General features: G+C 37.1%; 3 protein-coding genes across 6 annotated transcripts in view; all 3 read left to right on the top strand.

Annotated features, from left to right (window-relative positions):
- LOC107690363 (ras-specific guanine nucleotide-releasing factor 1) overlaps positions 1-4,531 on the top strand; it is a 46,360-nt gene extending 41,829 nt beyond the window's left edge. Inside the window, exons 17-27 of the mRNA XM_016488670.1 lie at positions 248-418; positions 513-619; positions 1,607-1,719; positions 1,880-1,940; positions 2,471-2,574; positions 3,012-3,096; positions 3,224-3,421; positions 3,643-3,722; positions 3,867-3,984; positions 4,073-4,141; positions 4,393-4,531. Of these exons, the coding sequence (XP_016344156.1) occupies positions 248-418; positions 513-619; positions 1,607-1,719; positions 1,880-1,940; positions 2,471-2,574; positions 3,012-3,096; positions 3,224-3,421; positions 3,643-3,722; positions 3,867-3,984; positions 4,073-4,141; positions 4,393-4,485 (1,199 nt within the window). The 3' untranslated portion in view covers positions 4,486-4,531. The remainder of the gene's footprint in view (positions 1-247; positions 419-512; positions 620-1,606; positions 1,720-1,879; positions 1,941-2,470; positions 2,575-3,011; positions 3,097-3,223; positions 3,422-3,642; positions 3,723-3,866; positions 3,985-4,072; positions 4,142-4,392) is intronic.
- Positions 4,532-5,849: 1,318 nt separating this feature from the next.
- LOC107690365 (pro-cathepsin H-like) lies at positions 5,850-8,829 on the top strand. Its single transcript, XM_016488674.1, has 12 exons — positions 5,850-6,081; positions 6,386-6,417; positions 6,543-6,648; positions 6,773-6,843; positions 6,924-7,028; positions 7,129-7,215; positions 7,462-7,517; positions 7,634-7,715; positions 7,799-7,867; positions 7,942-8,048; positions 8,158-8,283; positions 8,417-8,829. The coding sequence occupies exons 1-12, from the start codon at positions 6,006-6,008 to the stop codon at positions 8,490-8,492; spliced, it is 993 nt and encodes a 330-aa protein (XP_016344160.1). The 5' UTR covers positions 5,850-6,005; the 3' UTR covers positions 8,493-8,829.
- A 432-nt stretch (positions 8,830-9,261) lies between these two features.
- Positions 9,262-18,058, top strand: part of LOC107690361 (Bloom syndrome protein homolog) — a 14,924-nt gene continuing 6,127 nt past the window's right edge. For 3 of the 4 annotated variants that reach the window (XM_016488668.1, XM_016488667.1, XM_016488666.1), the window contains exons 1-15: positions 9,262-9,709; positions 9,955-10,694; positions 10,820-10,967; positions 11,080-11,180; positions 11,256-11,376; positions 11,736-12,484; positions 12,602-12,778; positions 13,619-13,737; positions 13,819-13,932; positions 14,015-14,113; positions 15,805-15,953; positions 16,315-16,421; positions 16,514-16,674; positions 16,794-16,989; positions 17,264-17,454. In XM_016488668.1, the coding sequence (XP_016344154.1) occupies positions 9,573-9,709; positions 9,955-10,694; positions 10,820-10,967; positions 11,080-11,180; positions 11,256-11,376; positions 11,736-12,484; positions 12,602-12,778; positions 13,619-13,737; positions 13,819-13,932; positions 14,015-14,113; positions 15,805-15,953; positions 16,315-16,421; positions 16,514-16,674; positions 16,794-16,989; positions 17,264-17,454 (3,309 nt within the window). In that variant the 5' untranslated portion in view covers positions 9,262-9,572. The remainder of the gene's footprint in view (positions 9,710-9,954; positions 10,695-10,819; positions 10,968-11,079; positions 11,181-11,255; positions 11,377-11,735; positions 12,485-12,601; positions 12,779-13,618; positions 13,738-13,818; positions 13,933-14,014; positions 14,114-15,804; positions 15,954-16,314; positions 16,422-16,513; positions 16,675-16,793; positions 16,990-17,263; positions 17,455-18,058) is intronic. The other variant, XM_016488669.1, reaches the window with a different exon arrangement.

Raw genomic sequence — 18,058 nt, 5'->3', positions numbered from 1 at the left:
GTGATAGAATTATCCTAATGTTTGCACACTGAACTATGCTTGTTTTTTTTCTTCTTCTTCTTTTTCTTTTTTGCATATTGAAAATGCCAGTATTTTGCTATCACTTGAAGTATGCAAAAATTTGATTTATTTGTTTAAATCTCTTAATTGGTTTTGAGTAGCTGACTAATTCTGAAATTGATGCTAAATTAACCTCCAAACATGCATTGAACAATCGCGTGTGCTACTTGTCTTTCTCTCTGGGCAGAATTCTCTCTGTTCTCGTACAACAATGGCATGGTGATGTCGTCCTGTCGGGAGCTGGATAACAACCGTAGCGCCTTGTCTGCTGCTTCTGCCTTCGCCATTGCCACTGCAGGTGCCAACGAGGGCACGCCAACCAAGGAGAAGTACCGCCGCATGTCTCTGGCAAGCACAGGTAGGATTCAGCAATCTGTTTCAAACTCTCATAGGCTGTGGATATTTGTTGCCTGGCAGAAGAGGGATTAATGTGAATTTTGATTGGTTATCAGGGTTCCCCACGGATCAGAGGAACGGAGATAAGGAGTTTGTGATTCGTCGAGCTGCAACTAACAGAGTTCTCAATGTCCTCAGGCACTGGGTGTCCAAACACTCGCAGGTGAGATTAAGCAAACATTATACACTCTTAAAAATAAAAGGGTTTTGTAGCAATGCCATTGAAGAACCATTTGGGGTTCCCAAATAACCTTTCAGTGATCAGTTCTTAAAATCAACATTTTAATAAAGGACATTTTTCCCCTTAAATAAAGGGGTCATATGATGCTATTTTAAAGATCATTATTTTGTGCTCTTCTAGGTTCAAAAAACTGTCGTCTATAAAATGCGTTGCACAAATTCGAACATCTGGGTTGTGCTGTTCTGTTGTAAATAAATCTTAACCAATGATTCCTAATTGCATCTACTTCCGGAAGGCCAAATAAAGTGCTTTTGCTTTCGCACTGAAACACACAGCGTCTCCCTGACATGGCTGCATCAACACTACTGCTGTTCCTGAAGCCACACCTTCTTTCTTTGCGTGCACATTTGAGTGGCATTATGCTAATATTTCCACATAGTGACGTAGACATGTGGGGGCGTGTTAGAACGAGCCGTTTTAGGTAGGCGTGGTTGACTCTTAACTTTTATAAAGAATATCTCTTTGGATTTGAGACTTTAGTCTTTGCAACTTTACAGATCTTCTTTATGCACCAAGAGCTTGTAACACTCCAAAGAGAAAGGAAAAATTGAAATCGCATCATATGACCCCTTTAAATAATCTTTTTACATTGATGTCAAAAGTTCTTCTTGGAACCACAGATGACAATAAAAAATATTTCTAAAAGTGTAAAGTAGAAACAAAATGCAGCACGGAATTTTTTTTTTTTTTGTGTCCAAGTTGTGGGTCATAATTTGTCCCAGAAGTACAAGTTTCTGCACCGATTTTGATGTGGCGAATTCTGTGGAATGGATTTAAACATGATAAAACATTAAAACATCATAACATATGAATGACAATAAAAAAGAATATCTGCAGAACTTTCTGTGGAGTTATGTGTGCATTGAATTTGTTTTTGCACACCTGTGTATTGTGTGTGTATGTTTGTAGGACTTTGAAACCAACACTGAGCTCAAAATGAAAGTGATTAGTTTCCTGGAGGAGGTGATGCATGACCCTGAACTTCTGACCCAAGAAAGGAAAGCTGCTGCCAACATCATACGGTGAGTAGAGTCTGTCTACACCCTGACAGAATCAATGCACACATGTAGTAGTGGATTATCCTGTCCTACAGTATTTTAGATTTATGTAATCTAATAAACTCTTGTTCATGTAATTAAATCAGTGGTTTTGCTTGTTTTTTTTTCTTTCTTTTTTGGACAGGACATTGACACAGGAGGATCCTGGTGACAATCAGATCTCTCTGGAGGAGGTGCTGCAGATGGTGAGTGGGGAGATTCTGGGTCATCCTCCAAATTACTCAACATTTCATTGCTAAAACGATCAGAACTTACCAATATATTTTGGGGTCCGAAAGATCGTTTAATGTTTTTGAAAGAAGACTCTTATGCTCAAGAAGCAATCTTATGACTAGTTATTATAATTGTTTTCTATTTTAATATATTTATTTTCTTTTATATTTATTATTTTTTTCTGTAATGTCAAAGCTGCATTTTCATCAGCCATTACTCCAGTCTTCAGTGTCACATAATCCTTCAGAAATCAATCTAATATGTTGATTTGATCCTCCAAGAAACAATGTTGAAAATAGTTGTGTTTCTTAATAGTTTTGTGGAATCTGTGATATTTTTTTTTCATGATTCAAAACTTTTGGCTTGTAGTGTATATCCAGAACTCCTCTTTTGTGTCAAATTGTATTATAGTCTATAGTATATTTCACCACTTATAAAGGTGTGTAAACTGTGCTGAAATTCATTATTCAGTATCTCGTTTAACTAATTGTTTGTTATATAGGCGGAAGGAGGAAAGTCAGAGCCTTTTGAGAATCATTCGGCTCTTGAGATCGCAGAACAGCTCACCCTGCTGGACCACCTTGTTTTCAAAGTCATACCATACGAGTGAGTGTGATTATGTTTCAATGTATTCATTCTTTACTAGAGAGTAAACAGATAGTTCACACAAAAATAAAAAGTATGTCATTAATGTTGCTTCAAACATTTATGCCTATTGTGTCCATTGAACACAAAATACGTTTTGAAGAATCTTCACACAGTGCTTGCCATATGACTTGTGCCTATTGAAGTCTTTTGAAGTAATACAATAGACTGTCAATTAAATTCTGCATACAACTTTGACATGAATGACATGAGGGTGAATAGACCATTTTTCATCTTGGGTTAATCGAACCTTAATGACATTGTTTGATTAGATTCAACTTAATACTTGAATATTTGTGAAGAAATGTGAAGAATATTATAACCTGTTTATGAACATGCCATCATCCCTAAGTTATCTGTGTGTTTTTCCTCACAAATATGTTCATTGCCATGAACAGGGAGTTTTTTGGTCAAGGGTGGATGAAGAACGACAAGAATGAGAAGACACCTTACATCATGAAAACGACAAAACACTTCAATGATGTAAGTGTTCAATGTGAAAACATCTGGTTCTAGTTAAGTGCAAAGTTGCTGCAGTGTATTTGTTGGTGCATTGTTCCAAATAAAGCATAATGAACACAATGTCGATATACCTCTGTCTCTTTTAAAGATCAGTAACCTGATCGCTACAGAGATCCTGTGCAGTGAGGATGTGAATGTACGGGTAGCAGTGATAGAGAAGTGGGTGGCAGTGGCCGATATCTGCCGCTGTCTCCATAACTACAATGCCGTGCTGGAAATCACCTCATCCCTCAATCGCAGCTCCATCTTCCGTCTGAAGAAGACCTGGCTCAAAGTGTCCAAACAGGTGTGGAACTGCCTGATAAAACCCTCATTGAAATTAAATGAATAGGCTTTAGGGTTAAAGTAGGGCCAGTGCAGTTTAAGACAATAAAAGAATATTTACTGGACTCCTCCTGTTGATCCAGTATTGATGAACATTTATTTGATGTTAGATCTGAAAGTATGTGACAACTGAATACAGACTGAAATCATTTAACGCACTTTATTATTTCATTTAAATCAAAGACCAAAACAGTCATTGACAAGCTGCAGAAGTTGGTCTCATCTGAAGGAAGATTCAAGAACCTCAGAGAGGCCTTAAAAAAGTATGTTTTTATCACTTGCAGTAAGTCAGTACTTGTTGCTGTAATTTAAGCCAGACTTCTATATTTGAGCATATAGGTGATAGGATTTATTTTATTTTGCCATAGCATGCATAATACTGCATTTTTTTCTAATATTTCTGCTAGTTGTGACCCTCCCTGTGTGCCATATTTGGGAATGTACCTCACTGATTTGGCCTTTATTGAGGAGGGGACGCCCAACTACACAGAGGACAACCTGGTCAATTTTTCCAAAATGAGAATGGTAGGTCTTTTTATATGCATTTCTTTAATGCGTGTGTGGGAAAGAGTTATAGATATCATTTTGTTATCAAATTTCCTTTATTTTACAGATTTCCCATATCATCCGTGAAATCAGGCAGTTTCAGCAAACGGCATACAAGATTGATTACCAGCCAAAGGTATTGAACTGATATTGGTCTGCACTGCCAAATTATGGGGTTTCATGATCAGCATGCACTAGCCTTAGTAACACTGGTGGTTAAGTTTGAGTATGCTTTGTTCTGTACATAATCATATTCAGATTAAAAACAGTAAGGCCCTAAAAATCCTTTTGGAATCTGCAGTGTAGGAAACTCGAATTGAGAATTGAGCCGTGGTTGCATTGAAGAATCACATTCAATATGAAACTGTCACCGTGTTTGTCTTTCAGGCAGCACTGTATTTACTGGACAGAAGCTCAGTAATGGATGAAGAAGGCCTGTATGAAGCCTCTCTCAGAATTGAGCCTAAAGTGCCCAACTGAGAGAGGCTCTGCCTAACGTCTACACAATGTACAGACACCACGCTCTCTACAGTATACATCCTTGTGTTCTGTTATGTAACATGATTGGTATTTTTGTAGTCCTAGAATAAAGACGTAGGGTTCTGCATCCTTACCTAAAAAAGAAAGGGCAAAAATGACTGTAGAAACATTTTTGTACAAACATTGTCAACTCGCCACACAGAAAAGTATTCTGTATATTTTGTACATGCAGCCCTATGTATTTCTTAACATGTACTAGTTTAAAGCACACCTCTTTTAAAGCGTTGTATCCTATGCTTACACACTCAATGCTATATGATTTGTGATTTTGAAACCATGATCTAGAGGTAGAGGACTTTAAAGTGTTTTTGCATATACTGTAATCCTGTCTATAATCGTTCTCTTAGCAGGAATATAGTAATGTAGTGCTTATTCTGTGAATATTTGTATGTATTTTTACTATGTACAGTCTGGAAACACACTAAACGCTCATGTGGCAGGCATGCAACACTGTATCAGCCAGAAACTTTAAAAAGAACAATATATATGTACATCTATGTGCACATACTCTTATAAATGATATATAAACATACAAACAAACATTTTGCTGTTAGCAATACCCAGTGGTATGAGAATTATCTTTCAACCCTTAAGTTTATTTCCACGGCTTGGGAAATATTTCCAGTTTTTGTACAAAAAAGGAAAAAAGAAATGAACAGAAAAGAAAAAGAAAGACAATTAAATAAACTGTATGTTTCCTGATTACCTCTTGCTAATAAATCTATTCTATCTCAGGGGGATATTGCTTCCTTGTATGTGGTTTTTGTCATGCTCACTTAATTTGGCTCGCTTAAAAAAATGGGTCATAAGTGTATTATGTATAATGATACGGGCCTCATTTATTTTAAAACGGCAGGTTTTTAGCATTTACATTTATGCATTTAGCAAACGGTGTTTGTTTGCTCTGATATTTTGCTGCCTTAAACACATCCATTAAAAATGTATAGACTTTATAAATAGTTTGCATGTGGGCCATTTAATTTCTGTTGTAAAAGAACAAAGTTTTTGTATCACACAGCTTGGCATGCCATAAATCATATCAGACACTTTTGATGTACACAGTATAGGGTAAATTTCAGGGAAAATATTGGGTGTAAATAAAAAAAACACTTTTGCCTTGAACACTGGCTGAAAGCGTGTAAGCTAAACTTATTGTGTAACTCACTAGCGAGACACAACTGGTCATGTGATGTCAACGCTGCAGCTCATGGGGAGGCGACCCGCTCCATGTAAAATAAAACGGCTTTATCTATAGGCTATCTAAAAAAAAAATAAAAATGCTGCTCATTTCTTTGTGTAAAACGTTTCAGTTTTCAAAAGAACATCGAGTGCACCTTTAACCCGAAGAGCAGAGGACAATGAAAGCCCTCCCTCGTGTAGGAGGAGTGCTGAAGCTCATGTGAAGACTGAGATCTTATATATTGTTATGCTGCTGTTATGAGTTGCTCATAGGCTTGAAGATGAACATGCTGTTTTTACCGGTGCTGTTTGCCGTTCTGTATCAGGTGCATACATTGCCACTGCACACTGAGGAAGGTACATTTTTTAACCAGCTTTTTACTTTGAGCTTTTTTTTCTTCTTCCACGTACGTGTAACACTGCATCGTAGGCTACTTTCGCTTTTGACTATTTGGCGCAGTACAAATGCATAACAAATTTATGACAACTCAAACTTAAAGTGTAGGCTATAGTCATAGAGTCATAGTTATATATAATACAACATTTAAAATAGCCTACATTTTGTGGACTTAAATACGAATGATTAATTAATTTAAACATGATAAAGGTACTTTGGAGAACGGTTGTGTGCATTAAAAATAAAAATATTTATTTGTTACAGATGAGTATCTTTTCAAATCATGGATGTCTCAGGTAAGAATAAGTTATTTGTAAGTTCATGTCCTGACACAAAGGAAATTTAAGGCGACACTATGAACGAAGTGAAAAATTAGGAAGAGGAAGAAAAGTAACTTTGTTTATTCTTTTGAAATTTGCAGTATGACAAAAATTATGAGATAAATGAATATTACCAGCGACTACAGATATTCCTGGACAACAAGAAGAAGATTGAGCGCCATAATGCAGGAAACCATAAGTTTTCAAGTAGGCTATGACTAATATAATCTAACTTACTGAAATCTTTGTTTTATGAACACGATGTTTTTTTGTTTTTTTTTATGAACACGATGTTTTAAAAAATCACATAACATTTCTCTGCACTTTACAGTGGGACTGAATCAGTTTTCAGACATGACCTTTGCTGAATTTAAAAAGTCCTACCTCCTGACAGAACCTCAGGTATTATTTTTAACAGCCTCTCGTGATCAATGAGGAAATAGGAAAGTACCACAATTCATGAATATTTTACAACCTGACAGAACTGCTCCGCCACTAGAGGGAATCATCTGAGCAGTAATGGGCCTTATCCTGATATGATTGACTGGAGAACGAAAGGAAACTATGTAACTAATGTCAAGAACCAGGTAGCTTGCTTATCTTGCTCTAATAATCCTCTATTGTGCTTATGATCATTTATTTTTTTAATTAAACAGTGCTGATGCTTAATCGGTGACACTATTCCAGGGAGCTTGTGGTAGCTGCTGGACTTTTTCCACCACAGGCTGTCTGGAGTCTGTCACTGCTATTGCCACAGGGAAACTCCTACAACTAGTATGTATATGTTGCTTTTAATTTAACAATGGCTGTGAACATTCATCATCAGATATTAATAATGTCTTATTATTTAATTTAGTATCAACATTGTAATGAATATACCAATAATTCCCTTTTTCTGCCCTTTGGCAGGTTCAAACAAACCCCAAAACAGCACATTAGTAATAAAATATAACTGTAATTAATGAAACATCAGGTTATTTTGTCTTACCTCTTCCTGTTCCTATCACGCACTCTTTACAGGCAGAGCAGCAGCTTGTAGATTGTGCAGGTGCTTTCGACAATCATGGCTGCAATGGGTGAGTTAGATAAAATGATGAATGAACTCATCTTGGCTTATTTTATGGTTTTAGGAGTAAAGTCTTCACTGTAAAATAGTCTAAACAACATTTTACTCCCGTCACATGCTTTTTAGTGGCCTCCCAAGTCATGCCTTTGAGTACATCATGTACAACAAAGGTCTTATGACAGAGCTAGACTACCCCTATAAGGCTAAAGTAAGTATTTTACTGTTTCAGCTGTTGTTTTCAAGATTCATTCATAAAGTGGTGACATTTGTTCATACTGTACATGCTTGTAGGAAGGTGAATGCAGATTCAAACCAGACTTGGCTGCTGCCTTTGTGAAAGATGTTGTAAACATTACAAAGGTAAGTGATGGTCCATGTACAAATATTAATATTAACTTCATGTCTTTTCTCTAACTGTAAATTCCTGTTATTAGTATGATGAAATGGGAATGGTGGATGCTGTGGCCAGGTTGAACCCTGTCAGCTTTGCATACGAGGTGACATCTGATTTCATGCACTACAAAGATGGAATATATACGAGGTTAGTATGAAATATATATACATTTGCTTTTATAGGCTACTGGTTTTATATTGGATTTATTTGTGACAGTTCTTGGCAATTTCTGTAATTTTATGACTTTATTTTATAGCACAGTGTGTCATAACACTACTGACATGGTGAACCATGCAGTGCTTGCTGTGGGCTATGCTGAGCAGAATGGAACTCCGTACTGGATAGTGAAGAACTCCTGGGGAACCTACTGGGGAATTAATGGGTCTGTTTGCATGATTTCCTCAAATACAGTAAATAAAAAATACAGTAGCGATTATATTTGAAACTTGACCATTTGACCAAGTTAATAGCAATAAATGTGATGTTTAATGTTAATTATTTTATTTCCCATACAGATATTTTTACATTGAGAGGGGAAAAAATATGTGTGGACTTGCTGCGTGTTCATCCTATCCTTTACCTTTGGTGTAAATAACTGAAATGTATTTTCTTACACCATAAAAAGGGAGACAAGTTATTACATTTTACTCTCACACAAAATCATTTTATGCACAATGGACAACATCTTCATAAATGAGTTGTAGTCTATACTAGCTGTCAGTAAATAAGTTAAATACTTATTTAACTTTGTAATAAATAATTATTCACATTAATTTAAAACATTCAATGACACCCCATTTGCTCTTAATATGCTTTTTAAGTTGTCTGCTTTGTTAAAATTAAGATTTTATGTACAAAACTATTGTACTGAAATACATCTTTTCTCAGGGATTTGTTTTTGTGTGTGTGTCTTATATTTTTTATGGATCACTTTCCATCAGAGTAATGGTGTTCATCCATTAAGTACAGCTTAAAGACTTTAAAAAGTAAAACACTGCAGACATTGCTGGAGTTACTACTATATTAAATATATAATTGTATATGCTGCTTTTTAATTAAATACTGTGGGACTGTACTTCCTTGCTGAGATAGAATATGTAAATGATGTGCAATTCCACAGCAAACCAGTATGTGGCGACCTAAATCCACATCTAATGTTTGAGCTACAACAGCGAGCGCCAGAGAGGAAGCAGTTATTTAAGTACTTATTAGTCTACGTTGAGACACGAAAATACACTGAGCAAAAAAAGACAGTGGAGAACTAGAGAAAAGATACTGATGGTGTAAAACTGAAAATGAGAAAAAATATATGTTGCAAACAAGCAGCCGCTTACCGGAAGTGACGTTACTGACAGCTGTCCAATCAGAGTACGAGCTACGAATACGCGGTAAGCACGAGCTTTCAGAGGTGTTATGGTGACTTTGTGCGCGCTCGTATGTTATATCAGAATATCAAACTTTTGTGTTTGGTGGCGGAAATTGTAACGGCATTTTGTGTGACTTTCTCTTTTTGTTGTTTTAATGTTCACACGATGGCAGAAAGAGAGCAAAACTTTCCGTTGTGAGTTTTCTGTCCTAAACCAAGGGTTGTAATATCGCATTCTAACGGAGCATACCTGTATTTATTTTTGCGTGTGTATTTGTTTGTGGAGCTGATTAAATGCCATATACATGAACTTTGGAGGATTCATATTTAATATAAATGCACACACAATGCCGAGTCTTCCTCAAAACAACCTAAAGGAGCAACTGGAACGACACAATAATGCTACACAGAACAAGTTGTCACTGCTGAAACCAAAGCATGGGTAAGAACATTATCATATTCTGCAATAGATAGATAGATGTAACTACAGAGCAAAAACAGTCAGATACAGAACAGATATATTTAAGTACCGAGGATAGATAGGTAGGTTTAGGTACAGAATAAATACAAACAGGAATCAGAGAGCCTGCAGACGGTCTTTAACATGATAGATTGATTAAAATGAATCCATATCAACATCTCAAATGTGTAGCAAGTTTGTCTAACCTCTGAAATTTCTCTGTTCAGGGGGTTTTGTTTCAAAAAGAAGTCTTCATCCAGCTTCTCCAAAGTGGAAGTTCCTCAAAAGGTAACTGGTGCAAATGTCTTAGCAAACAGGAGTATCAATATTCCCTGCAGCTGTGAAGTAACCAAAACTCCTGTGACGTTTTCGCAAAAGCCTGAGAGAGCAGCACCGAAAGTCAACTTCTTCGCAGCACCCAGCAGACCGAAGACAAATACTGTTAATCCATTAGCCAACCCATTTGCTGTGAACAAAACACCTCCTGTCCAATCTACTACTAAGGATTTGCTCAAATCTGCAGCCTTACTTAAGGATCAAACTGTGGGTGAACCTAAGCATGACATCTCTCAACTCTCCTTCAATGAATGGGATGACTTGGATGATTTTGAAACCCCAGTCAAGACAAGAGTAGTGTCCCCAGTTACAGGGACCTCTACAAAAAAGCTTAGTGTTTCGGACCAGAACACCACCCCAAATTCCTCTTGTGCTAAGAGTGATGAGACCACATTAAATGGAGGTTTACAGGTTACAGAAGCCATAACTGCCCCAAAGGACGTCCTGTCAGCTGCTAATAGAGTCAGCACTGAGCCTGCTGAGAGGGAACCCGAGGACTCGCCCATTAAAAAGACCAAAAGACATAAGAAATCAGTCCAACAAAAGGCATTACTGAGTGACACTGAAGATGAGGAGATCATCGACTGTACTTCACCAGAGAAAAACCAAAAGGACATCAATTGTGTGACAAGTTAGTGTACCACAATTTTTTCAGTGGGTTTACCCCTAATTTGTCAATTTTTCACCCGTTAAAGAAAAGGTTGGTGTGCTTCGATATAAAGCTCACAAAAATAATACACAGTATTTGATTTGCAGCTGCTGAAAAAGAACAGTGGGCTGAGACAAACATCATAGACATTGATGAGACTGAGACAGACAACTTTTATGAAGATTATCAGAATTTCATCCCCCCATCCCCTGTTCCCGAGGAGACGAGTCCCTTTGACTCAGAAAAGGAGAAAAGGTAACATGCTTTCATTGCAAAATGATTTTTCTGTAAACTACAAATGAAAATAAGTGCAGTTTCTTTTCATTTAAGTTTGATTTTAAGTTTATTTTCTAAAACTGTTTTATAGTTCATCTGACCCTGTTACCCATGCTGACAAAAATGTTCCACCTCATGAGTCTGCCTCAAGCCTGTCAGCACCCTTGGATGAACCTACCAAAGAATTAAAAGGTATCACTCATGCAGGACTGAACTTTTTGGTATTCAACCATTTGCTCTATATGAAATGATGTACTTGTGTTTTAGGACCGTATGATGCTCTCTTTACTGTTATGGAGTCTATTTGTCGTCTAGTGGACACTATTCCTGAGCATGAGCTCATAGCGCTGACCTGTGGCACAGAGCTATTACTGCAGAGAGCGCACAGGTGAAGTAATAAAGGAGTATTTTCGCTGTGTAAATTAAAAAATGTACATATTTTAGATAGTCTGCTATTACTTTTTGCATAAAATATGCTATTAAATATTCTGCATAAATTCTGCTATTAAAATTAAAGGCTGTTCTTAGGACCCTTGAGATGTTGCATTCATTGTGACATTCGTAGATTAAGTTTTCTTGGTTTGTTTTTTATGTCAGGTGAGTAATTCACCCTTTTACTCATTAGGAAGTAAATGTTACAGTTATGCAAGTGTGATATTCATTTTATAGTTTTCTATTAATATATTGGCGTTAGATGACATTGCTGCTTGTTACAGCATAACTAATAACTCTCTATCTTTACCACAGGAAAAGGATTCTTGCTAATGGTGCACCATCTAGAACATCTCAGTTAGACCCAGCAGCAACTCCATATTCTAGTCTGCTAAAAAGACAAGCTTTTGGAGTCACACCCTCTAGTCTAACATCATCTATGACCCCAGTGACATCAGAAAGGGGAGAGGGTGTCAAAACAAGCTTTCAGTTTCGCAAGTCCATTGCCTCTGTCATATCTTTGGGAAATGACAGTGTTTTTGAGGACTCTGACTGCATCATCAGTGGAGTTGAAACCCCTGGTGGTTCCTGGAATCCTAACAGCTCAGTAAAAACAACAACTAGTAGGGACATCTCAAACAGGTCAAGTCCACCTTCAAGCAAATCTGAGTCAAAAACAGATAAGTGCTACTCAAGGTTGTCCTTCAATGAGTCAAACATTCAGACTGTAGGTGGAGATCAGGTTGACTTGTTTTATTCCCCAAAAAGAGTAGATTCAGGCAAGAGAAATGCTGAGAGCAGTGTCGAAACCAACACGGCAGTACCCAACTGTTCTCGAGCAGATATAGAGCCGGTTGATGACTTCCTAATCGATGACTTTGATATTGATGATTTTAATGAGACTGATATTCCAGATTATGTTGAAGAACCTCCAAGTTTCTTGGCATCAAGAGACAGCTCTGGTGCAAAAACAACATTGGTGCGGGAGGGAGGGCCTTCAAAACCTTTGGAGAGAAAGACCGTAACATCCCCAGTGCTAAAACCTACCAAAACATCCAACCCTGGTAAGTTAGAGTAAGAGTAATGTTATATCCCTTATAATTTAGTTCATTATTATTAAAGACCCCGTGAAATGGCATGATGAGCAGTTATCTGTTAACAGTGTATGTCTTGATCTGCAGAACCCGTGTACAGAAACCCAGCTCATGAACGCTTTAGAGGCTTCAGCTTTCCTCACAGCCCAGAGATGATGAAGATCTTCCATAAGAAGTTTGGGCTGCATCAGTTTCGCTTCAATCAGCTGGAGGCTATTAATGCCACACTGTTAGGAGAAGACACATTTGTACTGATGCCTACAGGTTTGTTACAAGTGTTATAGTAACATGAGTCATTTTGACTCATATTGCTTGTTGTTTATTTTGATGTTAGACTAGACATCCCAGCTCACTGTCTTGGCAACCTGCACCTGCAACATGTCTTGCTGCAATAAGTACATACACGTATAGATATAGTTTTCATGAATTATTGGTCAGCCTATGTAATTTTTTTTCAGTGGTTTACAATATGTAAAGAGATTTATGGCCAGTGGTGCAAATGTTATTACATCAGTTGAGATTTGCATAAAATTAATTTGATTTAAAAAAAAAAAAAAAAAGAATTATTTAATAATAATTAAATAAGAAATAACAATTTTTGAAAATAAGAAAAGAAATGATTTATTCACAAATCTGTAAGTAGATTTTGGGCAGTGCCCATGTTCTTAAAATAGCAAATATATCAAGTATATATATCAGACTCTACCATGAACTATTTCAATGTACTTTAACATATAAGTATATAATGTAAAATAATGATGATTGAGAGATTTATTGTATATTGTTCATCTTGAAATGTTATTCTTACATTTATTTTATGAAATTAATTATTTATTAATTAATTAATATTTCACAGCAAAAAGACACATGTAGCATGACATAATGGTGGACATTAGTAGACTTTATAGGGTTAATAATAAATAGGACAGACGTTTTGACCATTTTGTTTTTTGTCAGGCAGTCTCAATTTTTTAAGCATTAAAGCAGTGTACTGTCTCTCTTCCTTTTGTTTTAGTGTTTTCTTTCTTTGTGTTAAGATACCAGCTATTTTTTTAAGTGTTTCCTAGTGATGATATGTTACAATTTGACACAACTTCTTTACAGGTGGTGGTAAAAGTCTCTGCTATCAGCTTCCTGCTTGTGTCCTTGCTGGAGTGACTGTTGTCATTTCTCCTCTACGGTCTCTCATAGTTGACCAGGTCCAAAAGCTCACCACATTAGATGTAAGTCCTTCTTTTCCTTATGCTCAATAATTGTCTTAACTTGATCGAAATTGTTGATTACTGTGCAATTTTGTGTTTCAGATCTGTGCAACTAGTTTATCAGGGGACAAAACAGATAGTGAGGCTGCAAAGATCTATATGCAGCTGTCTAGGAAGGATCCCCCCATCAAACTGCTTTATGCCACTCCTGAGAAGGTGGGTTTCACGTCAGACCAGTGTGTTGCAAGTTTGCGTGCATATCTATAACAGTATTGATATGTGTTGTTTTTGTTCTCAGGTGTGTGCAAGTGGACGGATGGTCAGTGCCCTTCAGAATCTGTATGAAAGGGGTCTGCTGGCTCGCCTTGTCATTGATGAGGCCCATTGCGTCAGTCAGGTAAGCTTGATAGAAAACTGTACAGTGTAGCAAGAACAGTCAAAATATGCAGACCTGCCAACCTGTACGCATTTTGCGTAGCGGGTATGCATTTTGACCTTAAAGTACGCTGGTACGATTTGTCACTCTAAACTACGCAAAAACCTGGTGACCTGTCCACGCGCAGTAAACGAGCAACAGAAAAAGATGAGGAGTTCAACCAATCAGTAGGGCTGGGTATCGAGTTCAATACTTTTTAGGCACCGACCGAATTGCCTCGATACCATCGAGTATCGAAAAACGTCTCGTCGTTCGGTAGCAAATTTCGATACCTAAGGGGTTAATCTCATCACCGTCAGTGAGCCAATAAGCCTGCAGCACTAGGTGTGCTCGATTAGAAGCGGCGCAGATCGATCAGTGTTTGACATCCGCGAGAGCGATGCGAAAACGTACGGAGCAGTCTGCTCGTGGTACTGTAATACACCGATAGGTCTGCACAGTCGGTCCGCGTCACACTCAGAGATGTGGCTCACACGTGAGGATTTACTGTGAATGCGTCCCAGCCCCCGTAGTTGTAAGGCTACATTTACACTGGTGTGTTTTTGTTTTAAAATAGGAGAAATCAAAACGCGCAACACTAAGAAACACATCCTGAGGTAAAAATTCAAAATGGAAAGTTTTTATATTTAAAATACAGTTTTCACCATTACGACTGTTTAATAGTTCTATAAACAGTTCAATAAGCAAATACAATAATATTAGGTCACCTACATTTTAGGTGGAAACAGCGCATCTCACAGCAACCAGCCGATTCATTGCAGCTTGATTCCGTGTTTAGAACGAATCGGTTGAGTCAAAGTTTCATTTTTTTTTTAGATAATGTAATCTTGTTAAAATAGATTTCATAAAATTGGTATCGAAAAAAGTATCGTTCAGGAACCGGTATCGAAGTCAATGTATCGTATCGGTATCGATATCGAAAAATTTTTGAACTATACCCAGCCCTACCAATCAGAGCGTTTTCCGTGTTTTTTTTTATTTCTCTCCAAACTGGCTCTGTTTGTGTGTCCGTGAGTCGTGTGCTGAGATGAGGAAACACGTGTATGGTATTTCCTGGAGTCGTGAGCTCTATTTCTTCGGTGATGCATATGTGGACTTTCTGCGCAGGGGCGCTCTCTAGTATCCAGTATGAACGAAACAGACATTACATGTGTTCATAGCACTAAATAATGGCCAATCTATAAAAATAATACTTCTCTCAAAATAAATTTAAGGTAGACATGATAATCCATGTTTTTCTACAGTGTACAACAATGTACTGGAGTTTGTTTTTTTTAAATAGCATTTAAAATCGCTAAAAAAAACTGTTGTGCCAAACCATCAAGTATTTATTGAACCTTGGGCTAACTTTATTGTTGTGTTCCTACAGTTTACTCTAAAATACTGTATAACAGGAATATCACAAACCGAGTACTAACCTATGAAAAATATTTAACATGAAGTCTAGCATTTTGCACATTGTGTAAATAGGCTATATGACCCCCGGTATCAGCCCCCCCACAGTCACACTGATGGTACTAAAAACAATTTCAAAGGTTGGCAGGTCTGAAATATGTGATTTAAGTAGTGAAGACAGTCTTTTACAAAAAATATTGGCACTATTGTAGCACAATCCATAAAAACATTGTAAAATACATCCGTTTCTTCCTTAGTGGGGTCATGACTTCAGGCCCGACTACAAGCGCTTGCATGAGCTCAGACGGATGTTTCCCAATGTTCCTATAATGGCACTGACGGCCACAGCCACTCCTAGAGTTCAGAAAGACATTCTTAACCAGCTGGCAATGACCCGTCCTCAGGTGTAAGTCTTCCTGCATGCAACTCCTGATTCACATATTTCTGGCTTTTTGATTTAATTGTATTTGTAAAAGCATTGTATTCTGATTAGTCACTCTCACATTCATTATAATTTGTATGCAGGATTATTTTGAACCTCATCTTCCTTCAGAAATGCAAAGTAGCATTTTTACATTTTAATTAAAAGTTTCATGCGATTGTCCTGGCAGAGGAGGATGCATTAAGATTTCTATTTCAAATAAATGCTGTTTAAAAATCTTACGGACCACAAGCGTTTGAAATTGGTACTCTGTTCATTCTTAACCATGAAATCTATAGATATCATGTACATGTGTTACTCATATTAAAATTTTATGTTTTCATAGATTCACTATGAGCTTCAACAGGCACAATCTCAAATATTCGGTTTTGCCAAAAAAGCCCAAAAAGGTTGATGAGGAATGCATTCAGTGGATCAAAAAATATTACCCACGTGAGTGCTGTCCAGATTAAATCAGTCTTTAACAATTATAATTTCTCACCACAGCATGGAGACCCTATAAATCATGTTGACCGTGTGTGTAGGTGACTCGGGGATTGTGTACTGCTTGTCTCGTAATGACTGCGACACTCTGGCTGACAGTCTTCAGCGGGCTGGGATTGCAGCGCTGGCTTATCACGCTGGCCTGAGTAACAGCGACAGAGAATATGTCCAGAATAAATGGATCAACCAGGATGGCTGCCAGGTAAACGCACTGTTTTTAAAATTACTATAAAACCTGGACCAGCTCTTTTGACCACATATTTTTATTTTCCTTGCTTCCCAGAAATACCGTAATTTTTACCATTCGTCTTTCATTTTTAGGTTATGTGTGCCACCATTGCATTTGGCATGGGAATCGATAAACCTGATGTGCGTTATGTGATCCATGCCAGTTTGCCCAAGTCAGTGGAGGGTTATTACCAGGAGTCGGGCAGAGCTGGTCGAGATGGAGAGATTTCCCACTGCGTCCTCTTCTATGCCTACAGTGATGTTATCCGCATCAAGAGACTCATTGCTAGTATGTACTGCAGGATTTTTGTTTATTCTTGTAATGAAGCTAGGATATATTGGTGCATTAACTGTAAACAATCCCTTATCACATTAAAATAATAAAACTGAGCAAGACATTTAAATGTTGCATTTGGTATTCAGTGAAATTACATGTTTTAAGGTGCTCTACAGAATAAAGATGGTCAAAACATGCATTTGGGATACTAAAATCCAGACACCATTATACAGTCATAGTTAACCTGCCTGAGCGTGGTCTACAATAACGGTTAATATAATTGCAGTGGATAAAGATGGCAACCAGCAATCCAAAGCCACCCACATCAACAACCTGCACAGCATGGTGCATTTCTGTGAGAATGTGGCTGAGTGCAGGAGGATCCAGTTGCTGGCTTACTTTGGCGAGCACACGTTTAATACAAGCTTCTGTAAAGAGCATCCTGAGGTCATCTGTGACAACTGTGCCAGACCACACGTAAGACCATCATCGAATCATTTCATTCTTTACAGCATACATTATGCAAATGTAATGCATAATATTAAACTTTGTAATTGTACACAGACATTGCTTGAAATTGGAAATAGTTTGCTTGCCAAACAAGTTAATTGTTATTTGTTTTGACTAATTATTTACTTAGAGCAGTGTTTCCCAACCTTTTTTTAGTCGCGGCACCCTTTGGAAATTTTAACAAATTTGTGGCACCCTACAAAATTAATTTTGTCACAATATTTGAATTTCTAACTTCAATATGATACTTTGAAAAGTATCGATATTCGGTACTTTTTCATATATACATATATGTATATGTGTGTCAGATATTTTTAATATTATTTATTGTTTTGTCCATGGAGGCAATCAGTAGGCTAATTTCTAATGAGGAGACCCAATTTATATGACAGATTTTAATGTAGGCTTTTATTCATATGTAAACATTGTTTAATTACCATTATAACTTCATCGGTTATATCTCAATATCTCACAAATTTTTGCTCACTCTGTATTTTTGATTTTACAGTTGGGTCATTTTGTTGCAGTAGCACGAGATAGCTTGATTTAAAACTTTGAATTGAATAAAAAA

Source organism: Sinocyclocheilus anshuiensis, unplaced genomic scaffold (genome assembly GCF_001515605.1).
Source record: "Sinocyclocheilus anshuiensis isolate Anshui unplaced genomic scaffold, SAMN03320099.WGS_v1.1 scaffold609, whole genome shotgun sequence".
Classification (NCBI taxonomy): domain Eukaryota; kingdom Metazoa; phylum Chordata; class Actinopteri; order Cypriniformes; family Cyprinidae; genus Sinocyclocheilus; species Sinocyclocheilus anshuiensis.
This window is presented reverse-complemented; position numbering and strand designations above follow the sequence as displayed.